Here is a 16,389-nt window from a genome sequence, read left to right on the forward strand (position 1 = left end):
GTATTCAAGTATGGGGTGAAGAATGTGATAGCTTTTGATGATAGGTTTCTGCAATCACTGGCTCTACAGGATTCTGTTTCTTTGCTCGAGTTGGTCTCTGAGAACCAACAGGTCCCATTAGCCTCCAGCCCCAGTGCACCAAGATGGCACCATCTCTGCTCTCTGCTCAACAAATGGGATCACGGAGTGTTTTGTACCTTCATTCTATTCTGCCTCCAGTTTCATGAGTTTCAACTGTCATTTTTCAGTTGAGTTCGGATTGCGTTTCTTCTCTTACCAAGAAAAATTCTTACTGGTTGAGTTCTGAGTCTTGGAACAACACACTGTCTTCCTCTATTCTGCTTTTCTTATCAGTTCATTTTGGACTCGGTATTTTGGGTATGTGTCAGATATTGAAGTGTGTCATATTTTTCTTAACATTGCTCAACTCCCAGGAGTTGAGTAAATATTTGCTCAAATAGGTAATCCACAATAGTGGAAAAGTTAACATTTAATTTCATCCTTAATGAGACTGGTAGAAATTTATTCTAATCCACTAACATCTTATTTTTAAATATATACTCTGCCCTTCTTTGCATTATCCAACATCTAACCATCTATATAGATCTGACACTGTGAAACTGTGACAAGACCAAATCATGGGGTAATTGATAGATATGACATCCATAATCCATTTGGAATGATAAAGGTAATCAATCCTCCACAGCTTAATATCAAAAATTTTCCACATGATTAGTTTTCTACCCCATTTTACATTACTCCTTTGACCTATGACTGTGTTTCACTTCATTGTCATAGTGTGTCCCTGTGGATGATTAATTTATTGTCATGTTCTTGTCACTATTAAGTTCCTAAACACATATTGTATACACTTTCTTTCTTATTATCAGCACAACACATAATAACTAGCAAAACTCATTTCTTGGCTTTATCTGAAAACCAGCATTTTTCAAAAATTCATATGCTTACCTCAAAGCATTCATTAAGGTGCTTCTTCATTGACTCCCATGTATTTCTATTTAATTCTAACTTCTATTTTTCAGTTTCACTCGTGTGTGTGTGTGTGTGTGTGTGTGTGTGTGTGTGTGTGCGAGAGAGATAGAGAGATACCCTGGAAACTAGCCCAGAAATGACACTATCAACCTAGTCTTCTAGGGAATTGACTGGAAATATGGAGCTGCCTTACTGGGAACTTTAGTAATACAAGCATATCTCTTAAGAGGAAGAAGAAGAAGAAAATCTCAGATCTGCTAAACAAAGAAGTGCTGGTTTATCCAACTTAAAATTGCTACTTCGGAAACCCATAGCATGGATGTCTCCCTACATGTTGCTCAGCTATTTTACTTCTAACAATTTGCCACTTATGTGGCAGATCATTTTATTTATATTTATTAGACTGTAATATTACCTCAAATTTTCTACACTCAACCTTTAAAGAAAATCTAAGGATTTCATCAAATTATGCTTTAGTTGTTTTCAAAACAGGAGCACTTATTGATTTCTTTTTAAAGGATTTCATACCAAAGTTCTTTAACTTTGCAGTTTAACATTTTGCTAAAATGGTTATTCATTACATTTATATTACTCTTTTTAAAATGTATCTTTTTCCCTTATTCACTATCAATTCAAAATGGCAGATTGAATGTTTTGACTGAATATTATAAGTCAGTTTACCTAATTTTATGATCTAAAAAAAATCTAACATAGTATAATTGCATTACACAGTTTTATGAATTTATTTAAAATCTAGTTTGAGACTATTTTTCTAAAATTTCTTAACCTAGCATATTCTTCTCAGTACTATATCTTATTCATTCTAGGGAAGAACTAGCAACTTGGGAAAGTAATATAAAATAAAACTAAGGCTACTAATTTCTAAGTTCAGAAGAAATTAGATTTGATGATGATAAAATTTTAATGCTGAATATTCTGTGTATAACATGTTTTACCATAAAGAAACTGAAAACTTAATTTAAAAAAAAAGACTTTTCTATGGATATATTTGCTGCCAAACATTCTTAAGCAGGAGACAGTATGGTAAAATTTAAAGTAACAAATTTTCATATCCAACATATAAGTAATTATGTTTTAAAGCATTATTTTTATAACTGATTATACTAAAATATAGAATTGATCAGATCATTAAAATAAAATAAACTAATGAAATTTATTTTCTGTCTTAAATTCATCATGTACCTGGTTTGTACCGGTTTTATTTTTAATGAAACATTCAATAGTGCCAGGAACTAAAATATAGATATTTTTAATATGAAGTTGTCAAGAATATATCTCACTTTTCATTGACACCTACTACCTAAGTAAAATTTCACAATTAAGCAAGATTTTATTATTGCTTATGGTATGCTGAGAGGATCTGGAGAAAACTGTTTCTGTAGTTGCCCCTTTTCTTTGTTGGCTCTGAATTATTTTCTCTTCTACATTCCATTTCTGCTGTCATTTCTGATATTTCTTCCTCACTACCACATTCTAAATATAATGTAGCGGGCATCTGAATGTTTTTTCATACAAATGACCCTCCACTTCCAAATTTTAATACAAGATTAAGAGAGAGATGTGCACACTTCGTAGTTTTTAAACATAAATGTAGGATTTTTGTGCCTGTGCATTAAAATATTAATGCATATTAAGCTGAGAATCCATTGTATGATTTTTCTTTCATGACAGAACAGATATTAAATTACTCTTTAGGTGAGAGACTATTAGAGAATATAAAGATTATTCTTTAGGTGGGAAAACTATTATTTAGAGAATGGTTACTATCTTATATCTTGAACTGTTAAAGTCAAGACTATCCTATCATACCCAGAAAAATCTACCGGGGTTCCTGCTCCTCAGGTCTCCATACTGATTGCAATGACAGAATGTTCAAAAAAGGTTTACTTTTGTGATTGGGCTTATTATTAATGTGAATATTTTATTCTCTGGGGGTGGGAGGAAGAAAAGAAGAAAACACATTTAGGAATAGCTTATTCATTAGCCACCATTGAAGAAGAAATTGAACTTTAAAAAAATCTATCAAAATTCTCTGGTCAGCCTTTTATTACTATCTTGTCTTGAGCCCTTTTTTTTTTTTAATGACATCTATTATCAGATTGAAATGGCGATTGAGACGCTGCAAAAGTCTGACGGTCTGTCCACTCACAGAAGCTCTCTTCTCAACAGCCATGTAAGTTGCCTGTTCTTCATGTAAACTAATCTCTTGCTTGTTCTGCATGTGTTGCTTGCTTCTAAATGCTTGTTTTGTTTATTTACTTATTTATTTTGCTTCTTAACCTTTCTTTCTTAGCCCCTTTTGATCTTTGAACCATTTTGGCTATTTTGTACTGTGGAATATCTGAAAACATAGAGCCCCCAGTGTACTGCTTTACTAGGTTTTTTTTTTTTTTTTTAACCATTTAGGTAGAGATACAGCATTTTCAAGTTAATGATGAACTCCCATTGATTTGCAAGAAGTAATTAATGGTGATTTTAAATATTTAAACCTTTGTAGTTTGATATTTAATGTGAAACAAATATTATTAATCTGCATCCATTTGTTTGAGACAATAAAAGATTATGAATGCCAAATCCAGTGGGTAGACTATTTGAAAGTGATTTATTTACTAGTCACACACTATATGAGGTGAACAGAAAATAGCTATATAGATGAGCTCAGGTACTAAAAACTAACAGAAAAATCAAGTAAGTTGCTAATAATTGAAGAAAAATAGAATTACCCTTAGTACTTATTCCACCTTTGTACTGTTATCAGATGCAGCATTACATTGACATTGGTAAGTGTTAGAAAAATGATGTTTGTGAAATTACATAGAGTTTCATCATCTGTTCAAATCTGGGAAGCCAATAAAAATGCTGATTTTAAAAATTACTCTTTAAGATGAGTATTGAACACTTGGAAAAATAATCTGTGATTTAAATCTATATGAGGTCAATCTTTAATAAATTAATAGTAGTGATATGTTAATTAGAATTAGAGTTTATCTTTATAGCTAAGAGTATATTCCTAAATTTGGGGGTTAAATTAATTTTTTTATTTTTTCTCTCTCAATTTTGTGACAGAAAAATTTATAATCAGCCTCACTAAAGTAAAATATTATTTTTAAAATAAACCTAAATGAAACCTTTGGCTTATAGAAAATGTCTTCACTATGCTTTTTAAATATGAACTGTGAAACATTTAAGTTTTTTATTGGTGCATTGTATTCATACATCTTAATGGAGTACAAGATAGTAGTGCACACATTTAAGTTTTATATTCCAAAATAATACCAACCACCTCCTTGTGTTCTAACACATTTCTTTTTTTACTGGGAATGGAATCAGGTATCTTTTACCTCCATGTTACACCCTCAGACCTATTTTTTTTTTTTTAATTTAGAAACTGAGCCTTGCTAAGTTGATGAGTCTGGTTTTGAACCTTTGATCCTCCTATCTCAGCCTCCCAAGTACTGGGATTATAAGCATGTGCCACCACATCTGGCTATTTGTTTATTTTTTCAATTAAAACTTATCTTTAAGTAAAAACGGGTTAGCCATCTTGGAGAATGCTGCTAATTTTGATGAAAATTATAAATATAAATTTTAAAATAATGACATTTTAATATTTATTTTTGAAACAATTTGAAAAGTATACCTTTTCTCTTTCTGAAAATTTGTGTTCAATATGTCACTCTTTTTATAAAAGACTAGTGATATTCTCATATGCTATGGTGGCATAAATCTGTGATTGTATTAAAGGCTACTTTACTAAATACTATTTGACTGTCGTGCATGTAGAGACCAAGAGATCTAACTGGTATCTGTGTTTTGGAAATGTTTTTTACTTTCAGTCAGAAATAATCAGGGAAATAAGGGGAAAGAACAACAACAAAAAAACAAAGTTTTTAATTTTTTCAACTTTCAGACATCTAAGTTGTGCTTTGATATCCAACCCCTATTTTATTTTTATTCCATATATAATATAGTATAAAATATGTGATGTGTTTGCTTTCAACTCTAACTTTAATTACCCATGTTAATTAGTATTTTAATGTATATATGTATATAAACACTTTTTCTGTATTTTTTTATTTGTTAAGTTTTTTGAAACTTTTGTATGTTTTTGTGGTACTGGGATTTAACTCAGGGATGTTCTATCTCTGAGCTACATCCCCAGCCCTATTTTCTTTTTTATTTTAAAACAGAATTTTGCTAATTTTCTGAGGGCCTTGCAAAGTTGTTGAGACTGGTTATAGAACCTGCAATCATTCAGACTCAGCCTCCCATATACTGAGATTACAGGCATATGCCACCATGCCTGGTTGGGTTTTTAAAAAATAATTTCCCTCTTGTAGAATTTGTGAACTAATAGTGTTAGTGACTACATAAATTAAGCTCTATAAATAACAATTGTTTATCATTCTATTCATATTTTTATTTTGTACTATGAGATATTCTATATCATTGTCAGAGCAATTTAGCTTTTTGAGAGTGGACAACATTGTTGCTAATGAAGTATAATAATCTTTATACTGATTTATTTGTATCACACCTCTGAGGAATTGTAAAGTTCATTCAAAACCACATTTATAATCAAGTCTTTAGAATTAAAAATACTATATATGATTTAAAAACAGCAAAGACATGGTCAGTGCTTCTCTTCACAAGTAAATGGGATTTGTTTCCCTCTGAACATAGAAGATGATCCTGTTATCTTTGTATTCCTGAAGTTCACCATTGTCATAATTTTTATGAGTTATATTCCAAAAAACAGGAATGATGCTTCATGCATTCTAGTTGTTAGCTACCTTCTAAAGGTAGTTTAAAATCTGTGAACTCAAGTGCTTCATTTTTATATAAAAATTTTTTTCTGTAGAAATTTGTTTTAAAAATGTTATTAATATTTTAAATGTCAATGAACAGTGCTTCCTCTATCCCTCATTCTATAAACTATAATATAGAATTATTTGAAATTTGTGGGATTCTTTTAGGTGGCCATGAGTTTAATTTTATGATGATTAGCTCCCCTATTTTTTCAGTTTCTACAAAGGATCAATTTCATTGGGCAAAAAATAGAAGTTATCAATAATATGTATCCTATATTTACTAGTTTATACAGTGATATATTAATTATGACTTTTGAGCTAAAAGGTCTGTTCTCATTCTCTTTTGGGATATGTGATAAAAGGATTACTCTTTATACATTTGATTATTCATAGTAATTCAGGAAGCTTTTTTTAGGAGCTAATACAATAAATAATTAGTAGAATCCAACTTGATTGCTTTGCTTTTCACACATTAGGGGTATCAAATTTTATATTCCATTTTAAGCATATTCTTGTATTTCTTATATTTCATACTGATGATTTGTTATTATCATCCAGATTAAAATGCACATATAACTTGTGTGTTTTTTATACTATACCGTTCCCCATCTGCGACTAAATTCAGTTCTGCTACATATAGTGCTTTTTCTAGTAACAGTATTACTATGATGGTAATTATTTCAATACTGCCATCTCATAGTCAGTAAATATTTGACAACTGAAAGTTCCAAGAGACTAAGGATTTTTACATGACTTATCTACCAAGATAGTGCTAGTGCCTACATCAGTGCTGGTACATAGTGGATAGTCACTAAATATTTGCAAAATGAATGAACATAAGAAACAGTAGAAGGGAACAGACCTTATCTTACCTTCAGGGTGTTAGGGAACATTTGCCAGTCACATGTGTGTTTATTTGTAGACTCATGTGTATTGTATTGTTTTTTGTTTTGCTTTCAAGCGTCCAATAGATCTATATGTAAACATTGTTCAATGGTAAAAGGTGTCCTCTCCTAGAATATTAATCAAATGAAAAATATAAAGTCACTCTCATTTCCCCATATGTAGCCTTCAGTTTAAGATAGACAACTTTTCCTGGGTATGGTGGCACATGCTTGTAATCCCAGTACTTGAGAGGCTGAAGTAGTAGGATTGCAGGTTTGAGGACAGCCTCAGCAAGTAGTGAGATTCTCATCAACCTAGCAAGACTCTGGTTCAAAATAAAAATAAAAAATAGGTCTGGGGGTATAGCTCAGAGGTAGACTGCTCATGAGCTAAATTCCTAGTATACCAATGAAAGAAAAAAAAATAACTTCCAATCTGACCTTTTAAAATGTTGTAGCCAGATTAAGATCATTCATCTCCTTGTATTTTAGAATGCTTCTTTTCACTTGTTTTTATAGAATTCTCTCTTAGTGTAATAATTTTCTATTCAGATATTTTTATACTTGTGTATTATGAAATGCTATTAATAAAAAATGTACATCTGCCTAAATCAAAAGTGAATATCTGATTCTCTTCATTGCAGACCTAATCTTATTTCATATTCTAAGTTATAATCAGTAGAAATTACTATTTAATAGTTATATTGTGTCCAATTTGAGATATTTTAGACTGTATACTTTTTTTTACAAAAAAAGCAATATTACTTCTTTATTGATTAATTTATTATGCCTTTATTTGTGCATTATAATTTTATATCATGGTGAGATTCAAAATGATACAAATATACATGCAAACATTAATTGTTCCCAATCACCTAAGATTCTAAAAGTACTTTTTAAAAAATATTCTATTTGAAGTATATTAAAGTTTGATTTTAAAATAAAAAGTTTTATTTTATACATTTTTCACACTATAGCAAGCAATTATTTCATGATTTTTTTTTTCTGGGCTTAACTACTGAAATATATTCACCTCAAAGCAAAGCTGTTTGCTTGTTCTCCTTTGACTTTGCTGTATTGTAAATATAAGTTATTATGGAAATAAGGCCTGTCAAAATGCAGATCATCAATGAGTGAACTTAAAATAAATCCTAATGAATAAGAGCCCATCTGGGAAAAAATGTCAAATGTTATATTTAGATGTTAATTGGGCAATGTAGTTATTTTTATTTGTCAACCAGTATTTCCCTTTTGGAAAAATAGGGACTGTTCATCTTCTTTAATTTGTTCTGATCAGTATATTAAATGCATTATATTAAATGCAAAGGTCAAAAGATGCAATTGTTTTGTTTCCTAACCTAAGTTGAATGTATTTTAGTTTACTGGTAGAATAATCAAGTTATAAAGGTAAAGGTTAAAAGTTTCTATGGTATTTTATGGGCTTTTAAGTTCACAAATACAGGTATTTTATAAAAGAATAAAAGAAATAGTAACCACTCCTTATCGTTAGGGGTGTTGAATTCTAATATACAACCACATTTTTATTAAAGTAAAAATTGCAGGAAGCAATATATCTCATAATAGGCATTAACTTCCCTTGTATTGCATGTAGAGAATATGCCTTTTGGTGACATTTAAATTTACACAGAATCTGGCATGGTGGCGCATGCTTGTAATCCCAGCATTCGGGAGGCTGAGACAGGAGGATCTGAGTTAGTGATCAGCCTCAGCTACTTAGTGAGGCCCTTTATAACTCAGTGAAACCCTGTTTCAAAATAAAGAATAAAAAACAGGGTTAGGGGTGTAGCTTGGAGGTAGAATGTCCCTGAGTTTCATCCCTAGTACCAAAAAAAAAAAAAAAGAAAATTAGAAATTTAACTGCCAAGTTTCTCTAATAATAATAAGAATGATGCTATTTAATACTGTGATGAATGCTCATGTCTGATTTAAAATTTTATCTTTATGTCACACCCAAAATTTAAATACTAGGAAGTAGAATGTAGATTATAAACTCTAGCTTTATCTCAGTCATATTGTTTATATTTGAATAGAGTTCTACTTATGCAAGGAGTTTTAAATAATTCCCTCCATCTCAAAGGCCCCTCCCTATAGGTAGTACAGTGGGATTCCTAAGAGGGATCCACATGGTTGCAGAAGAACCACCTCTACCCTTTTAGGGCCTTTACATCCTCTTGCTTTCTGCTCCTTCAAGTGCTCCAAGGTTTCTGGCAGGGAATAAAGATCCTCCTCCTGCAAATGTAGAGTAGGGAACACATTGAAGCTTTGCTACTATCAGAATTATATTCAACAAAATACCTTTTCAGGTGAAACTTTTCATTTTTTTTTATTGTTGCATTGCCATACATTTTAATGGGGTACAAGATAGTAAAGACATACATGCATACATCACTCATTTATTTATTTTATTTTTTCACTCTTATTTTTTTTTTTTTTGGTGGTACTGGGGATGGAATCCTTCTGCATCCAGGCTACACTCCCAGACTTATTTTTTATATTTTATTTGGAAACAGGGTCTCTTAAGCCAGCAAGGCTGGCTTCAAACCTGCGTGATCCTCCTGCCTCCGCCTCCCAAGCTTGCACTACCACGCCTGGCTACATCACTCATTTATCCCCTACATATATCACATATGTGTTGTGCGTGTGTGTGTGTGTGTGTGTGTGTGTGTGTGTGTTTAAAACAAATTTTTTTAAACTAGCTTAGAAGTAAAGAATTTAAGAATATAAACTGCATAAGAATAATTTACCAAAGAGTCCAGATGTTTTGACTTGCTTAGACATTTCAAAAGACTGCATATCCAATCTAAAAAATGCCTCATTTTCTCTGAGTCATTCAGTTGGAGTATGAGTAATATCATTTAGGGTTCTAAGTTGTTTATTCCAAATTTTGCTATAATTATCTATTTCTGTGAAAAGTTTTCCTTAAGATTAGTGCGATTAACTCTACACACACACCATTGAACTCAAAATATTCTATACTGAGCTTTAATATTTATACTATTTACATCTTTTATATGCTTGACTTTCCAGATCATTTCTTTTTGTCCTTAGCTTTATAAACCTTTATATGGGGCATGGTGGCCCACACTTGTAATCCCAGCACTTGGTATACTGAGGGGAGGATCACCGACTCATGGCCATCCTCTGCTACTTAGTGAGGCCCTCTGAAGTTTAATGAGACCCTGTTTCAAATAAAGAATAAAAAATAGGGCTAGGAGTATAGCTTGGAGGTAGAATGCCCCGGGATTCAATCCTCAGTATGACAACAAAATAAAAAAGTAACTTAAATAAATATTTCTATCAGAGGCCTATATTCCTTTAATATGTTGACTCTGATAAAAGGTAGTCACCTTCTGTTCTATCAAGTATACATACTACAAAAGTAGACCCTGCACAATTATGCAATGTGGCTTACTAGGGATGCTGTAACACCACTCAGGTGCTTTCCAATCCCACTCATTTTACTGAGGTATGTCTATAATATATATAGGTTAGGTTTGTATCACTTCATTTTCTTAGTTTCCCTTAGTTCTGTTCAAAATCAACAAGTTCTTAAAATCAGAAACAAAAATCTTAGGAGACAGGCCGGCCCACTATTATAGGCAGAATACTGGTTCAATAACTTAATTTCCTAGTCAGTTTCCTTTCTGTCTTTTATACTAAATGAAATATATATATGTATAATCTGTTTTATGTGTCATGCAGAATACCCAGAAAGTGAGTGCCTTTGAGCATTTAAGTAAAAACTTATTTACTAACAGTAGGTTACAGACAATTTATATGAAAAGAATTTTTTTGGTCTGTAATTTTTTCTCTTGTGCACTCTTCATAATTTTATAATGGAGGGTTGTATATCTTACAGAGCTAATACATATGTTTAAATGTACTCAGATTCTTAAACAGAACATTATATTTATTTTTAGAAAGTGTCCTGCTCTTTTAAGCTTGGTGACTATTTTCTAAGTCAGCAGTCAGTATGAGTTTAATGTCATAAGTTGAATTACATAAGCATCATGTTAGAATTCAAAAGATTCTGAAAAAGTTAATTGTGATTAAAATACTAAAACTATTTTCTGTTTTTTTTATTAAAAGCCTGAATATTGGAGTTCTCAATTTGATCACAAACCTTTAAACATGTAGAAACCTTTAGATTATTTGAGTATCCATTGTACCCGTTTAAGCATGTGACTAAATTAATAGAGAACTGTGAGATTACATTCATCTTTGCACCACGAGTTGCGTAGCACATTGCTTGGCTCATAAGTGGTATTCAGTAAATACATTATTTTACTTCTATAATTTGTATTCATTGAAAATTTCATGTTAAATATTAACTGTTTACTATAACTCGTATATATTATGGAAATTTGGTGAAGATAAGTAAAAATAAATCTTTGCTGTTTGTGATTTGTTTATACCAGACTTTGCTAAAATGTTCTCACTATTTCTGTGAAAAGTTTTCTTTAAGATTGGTATGATGAACTCAAACACACACACACCATTGAACTCAAAATATTTTATACTGAAATTTAATACTTATACTAGCTTCTTAAAGGTTTTATTTGCTTGAACTTTCAGGTCAGTTTTATTATCCTTAGCCTTTCCTTTATAAACCTTTATGTCAGAGACCTATATTCCTTTCTTTAATATGTTAATTCTGATAGAAGGCACTTACCCCTTGCTCCATCAAGTACACATGCTGGTCCTGAGCTAGGGTGATGAGAAGACATGAGTTGGAAACTAGACTTGGGCACTGAGACAATATGTTACCCTAAGAAAACAATTTAAGTCTATTTCATTTCTCCTTTTGGAATTAAGTTAGTGAGCAAATGAATTTAATTGTGCTTATATTGACATTTAATAATATATAACTGTATTCTTAAGTTAAAGAAAATATAAAATATAAACTGAGAAATATATTACAATCATTGAAGTATACCTTCCAAAACTGTAAAAAAAAAAAAATAGTAATGAGGTAGAAAAGATTACATGTTTGTAAAAAATAATTCTTTTTGTTACATTTAAATTTGTTGCTAAGGTCTAGTGAATTTCTTCCTTAGAAGAAATACTGAATTTTGTCTTTTCTATTTGCAGTTTTTTTCCTAGTAGACATAGACAACATTATTATTATATTATGTAGTTATTACTTGATATAAGTAAACTAGAATTTTATAAAAACGAGTAGATTTTTAACATAAAACCTCACACAAGGCAGCTTGCCATTTGTGTATTGAAACAAACCAACATGAATGATATGTCAGGTTCCACGATGCCAAGCTTTGCAACATGTTATGTTCTATAACAATTATAAGTTATATTTAGGATGAGTTAATGAGATTATTTTAATTTCCCAAAGAGGTATTTATTTCCAGAACTGTACTCAAAATACAGAAAACTAGTATATCTCCTAGGAATTTTGACAAATTATATGATTTTTCTATGTTTATTTTGTGTTATTTCTACTAGCTCCAGTGGCTGTTGGATAATTATGAAACAGCAGAAGGAGTGAGCCTTCCCAGAAGCACTCTATACAACCACTACCTTCGACACTGTCAAGAACACAAATTGGACCCAGTCAATGCTGCCTCTTTTGGAAAACTAATAAGGTCAATTTTTATGGGGCTACGAACCAGGAGACTGGGCACTAGGTTAGTACTGAAAAGTAAAATCATAAAGTAATCTTTCTTTTTCAAAGTAGAACAGCTTGGTGTGTTGTTTGAGCAAAAGGAGTGGATTATAAATAATATGTAAGGAAATATATATAGAATGAGCAGGTTGCAAAATTCATAGGTAAAGTCACTATTTAACAAATACTACCATGCTGTCTTAAACATTAAGTAAGCCAAGTTTTGAGAAGAACTGAATCTCAAATTTTATACATATTAGCAGACCAACCTATTAATTGGAGATGTACATATGATACTTAAAAATGTATTCACTTTGAAAATATTAAAAATAAGTGACATAGTAAATGGAAAATTGAGTATCTCCTGATTCTTACAAAGTTACATTTAACTATTGTAGTCTTCTTTTGAATAGAGGAAGAAATTAAAACTGAGATTTTAATTTCAAAAACCTGAAACTGAGTAAAAGTTTTGTGGTAAACATGTAAAATAGATGCATTTGGCTGGGCGTGGTGGCACACACTTGTAATCCCAGCATTCAGGAGGCAGAGACTGGAGGATCTCAGTTTGTGACAGCATCAGCTACTTAGTGAATCACTTTGTAACTCAGTGAGACCCTATTTCAAAAATAAAAGGACTAAAAAAATGGGCTGGGGTTGTAGCTTAGAGGTACAATGCCCCTGGATTTCATCCCCAGTACCCCCCCCCAAAAAAAAAGTAAAGAAAAGAAAAGAATTGGGGGCATTTGGTGTACTCATTGATGAACATGGACCTACTTTACTTCTCACTAGCTTTATTTATCTATTTGTTTTCTCTGCTCTTGATTGTGAAACCACCTGTGGGAAGTAACTATACGGCATAGTTTCATGATGTAGACATCAGTAATGTGAAGAAGTAGCTTTCAGTTTCTGTTTTCCTTCCTTTGGAAATAAATTACTGTTTTTACTACCAAATGATAAGGAAAAGAATACTTAGAATTATGAAGCTTTGTTTTTGCTTCCTCATATTTTTTACAAATTGAGAACAATATTTCGTTAGTTAGGAAGAGGATATGGATGCTCTTAACTTTGTAAATATTTTAAAAATCATATAAAGTATTAATATGGAGATACTAAACTGCATAACACTGGGTGATATGCCTTTAAATAGGTCTAAATCTAAACGTCAGAGTATTTTTGTGAAGAACTTTTTAATCTTAGTAAAATAAATAGTGCCTTAGTAATTGGTTTTATTATACATTTATAATGAAAAGAGGAGTAAGTGTTGTCAGAAAAGATTGATCTTTTCCTCACCCATCTCAAGGCTCATTTGTAAGACCCCTATAACAAAAGACAGATGGACAAGAGAAAAGAAAAGAATTTTATTTAATGTAAATTTACAATACTCAAAGATGAGAAATAAAGACCCAAAAAACAGGGGTAGCCGGGAGTGGTGGTGCATGCCTATAATCCCAATACTTTAAAAATTGAGAAAGGAGGATCTCAGGTTTTAGGGCAGTGTATGATAACTCAGTAAGCTTCCACTTTAAAAATAAAAAGCTATGAGGGGGTAGCTCAGAAGTAAGATGCTCCTGGTTTTAATTCCCAGTACCACAGAAAAAAGAAGGAAGGGAGGGAGGGAATGAAATAACATATTTTTTATATATGCTGATGGTGAAGTGGGTATTTCTGAAGAAACATTATTGGACAAAAAGGTATTATCTGAAATTAATGAATGAGGGTACTGACTTAGCAAGGCCCCTTTGTTTTTATTTTTATGTAAGTTAAGGACATTTATCTCAGAGATAAGGACATTTCTTTCTTCCAGGGATAGGGCGGGCATCTCTGGAACAAGGGTCTTATTATCTATGTTCAAGGGAAGGTTAGCCTGGTTGTATGGTTCTCCTCAGGGGGAAAGGAGTGGGGAATTTATTCTACTTTCTATGTCCTCTTCCTGCATTTTTCTCAAATGGCAAGGTACCATATTTTATATTTACATGGCCTATATGCATTTGAATTGTGAATTATTCCTGTTTTGGGTTTTAAGTAACATACAGCTATCAGATTGCTAGAGATTCATTTCTCTTATAAATATAATTTCCTCTATCTATACCTCAAAAGGTAGTATATTTTCAACTGCAGAATGCAATTGACTATTCCGGCTAAGGGAGCCAGCTTTCATTCTCTTGAAAGAGCTTTTTGTTTCTCTAGTATTTTTTTTTCCAAAAATGAGGAAAATTATTATTTGGGGGACCTAACCTACTATCTCCTAGCTGATGGCTCAGTACTTACACATATGGTGCCAATATTTTGAAACTCTGGGCTTTATTCAACATTCTAATAGCTGTATTGTTGTACTGCTTTTGTTACTGCAAAGGATTTCAATGGGTCCTATTTTGAGGCTCCATTCAAACCTTGAAATACATCTTTAAAATTGAAAGGGACAAAATTGGGGTTGTTTGGTTTGTGAATGAGTAGAATCCATATTCTCTACGTACATTTTACTGTATTGCCGCTTTTACTTTCTGTTCTCCCACCCCCAACTATTATGTCTCTTATTCCTTTAAAAATTGTATATAGTGTTTGCAATTGAGCTGGAAAGTAAAACCTAGAAGAATAAGGAGAAAATAAATACTGTGGGGGAATTTAAACAAACGAAATGTTAGGAAGATGGAAGAACTCTAACGATGAAAAGTGACAGCAGTCGGGGAAAAGTCCCGGAGAGACTTTCTGTCATAGAAACTGTCTGGCATTTACTTTCTAGTCCTGATTCAAGGGACAATCAGTACACATAATTAATAGGATAATCAGTGCAGATCATAAGTCAAAGTAACTCAGATACTGAAAAAAAAAAGTAGACTGCATGCACAAATGCCATTAGTAAAATTATCTTGTGAAATTATTTAGAACAGACTATATATTTACTAAAATTGGGGGGCCTAAGTAGACAAGTAAGTAAAATCATTGTGTAGTTCTAAACAAAAGCAAATGAAAAGTACTTTTTGTTAAATCTCATCTCCAAATTTAGTTTGACTATAGATATACTTTATTCTCCAATTTCCAGTACAATTAAAAGTAACACTACTCTCAAAATACTAATTTGTAGGAAAGTTAAAGAGAAACTAGATACTCCATCTATTCATCATTTTACTTTTTTTCTTTTTTTCTTTATTATTGGATTTTGGAGACCAGTATAAACTCTGCAAGTAGAAGGCTTTTCTTTATAGGCATTCAGTTTTCACTCTTGCTTTATTTTGGCGATAGCCTATAGATGTCCAAATGTCTTACATTTTTTGAATTTGCAGTATTATTTATATAATATGACTTTAATGAATCTTCAAACATATAGGGTTTTGCTAATATATGTTAATCTTAGAAGGAAAATTCTCTATTTTTATTAAAAAGTATTTAATCTATACTTTCTGTGCATTTCTTTTTGTAAATGAAAGAAAAATTTAGAAAGAGCACTGATGTCTTGCTGTGTATAGACTCCTGAAAACTATTTTCTCTTTGCAAGAATTTACATTTTAAAATGTTATTTTTACGAGAATTTGCAAATTTCATTCAGAGCAAAACTGTCATTTCTAATAGCAAACGTGGTCTTTCTCATGAACATAGGGAAAATATAACATTTTTATTTCAGGTGGGAATGTGCCATTTTCACCGAGAAATTTCCCTATGTCTGTTGTAACATACCTTATTCAGTCTACAAAACTGATACAAATCCACAAAAACAGAGTAAATGTTTAAAAAATTAAATTCTTCCTTTTTAAAAATATTAGATAATAGGTTTTGCCACAGCATCTTATAATAGTTATCTTATCTCATCATCCCTAAGGAAAAAATGTAGACCTTATTGAACTGAACACTGTAGAATTCAATTTTTTTCTTTGTATGCTATATACCTGCTTTACAACATATTCAAATTTAATGTGCAACACCTTAGCTTGATAATTTTTACTGACCAAAAGCATTTCCCCACTTGTGTGCATGTATGCCTCTATCGCTTTGAACTTAAATATGATGTATGATTAGAATGCACCAATAAATATAAATAAAT

General features: G+C 31.5%; 1 protein-coding gene across 2 annotated transcripts in view; it reads left to right on the plus strand.

Annotated features, from left to right (window-relative positions):
* RFX3 (regulatory factor X3) overlaps nucleotides 1-16,389 on the plus strand; it is a gene marked incomplete at its 3' end in the record, with an annotated part of 187,571 nt that overhangs the window by 108,907 nt on the left and 62,275 nt on the right. For both annotated transcript variants that reach the window (XM_080709261.1, XM_080709262.1), the window contains exons 5-6: nucleotides 3,113-3,187; nucleotides 12,194-12,375. In XM_080709261.1, the coding sequence (XP_080565387.1) occupies nucleotides 3,113-3,187; nucleotides 12,194-12,375 (257 nt within the window). The remainder of the gene's footprint in view (nucleotides 1-3,112; nucleotides 3,188-12,193; nucleotides 12,376-16,389) is intronic.

Source organism: Muscardinus avellanarius, assembly GCF_963383645.1.
Source record: "Muscardinus avellanarius genome assembly, chromosome: 13".
NCBI classification, from domain to species: Eukaryota; Metazoa; Chordata; class Mammalia; order Rodentia; family Gliridae; genus Muscardinus; species Muscardinus avellanarius.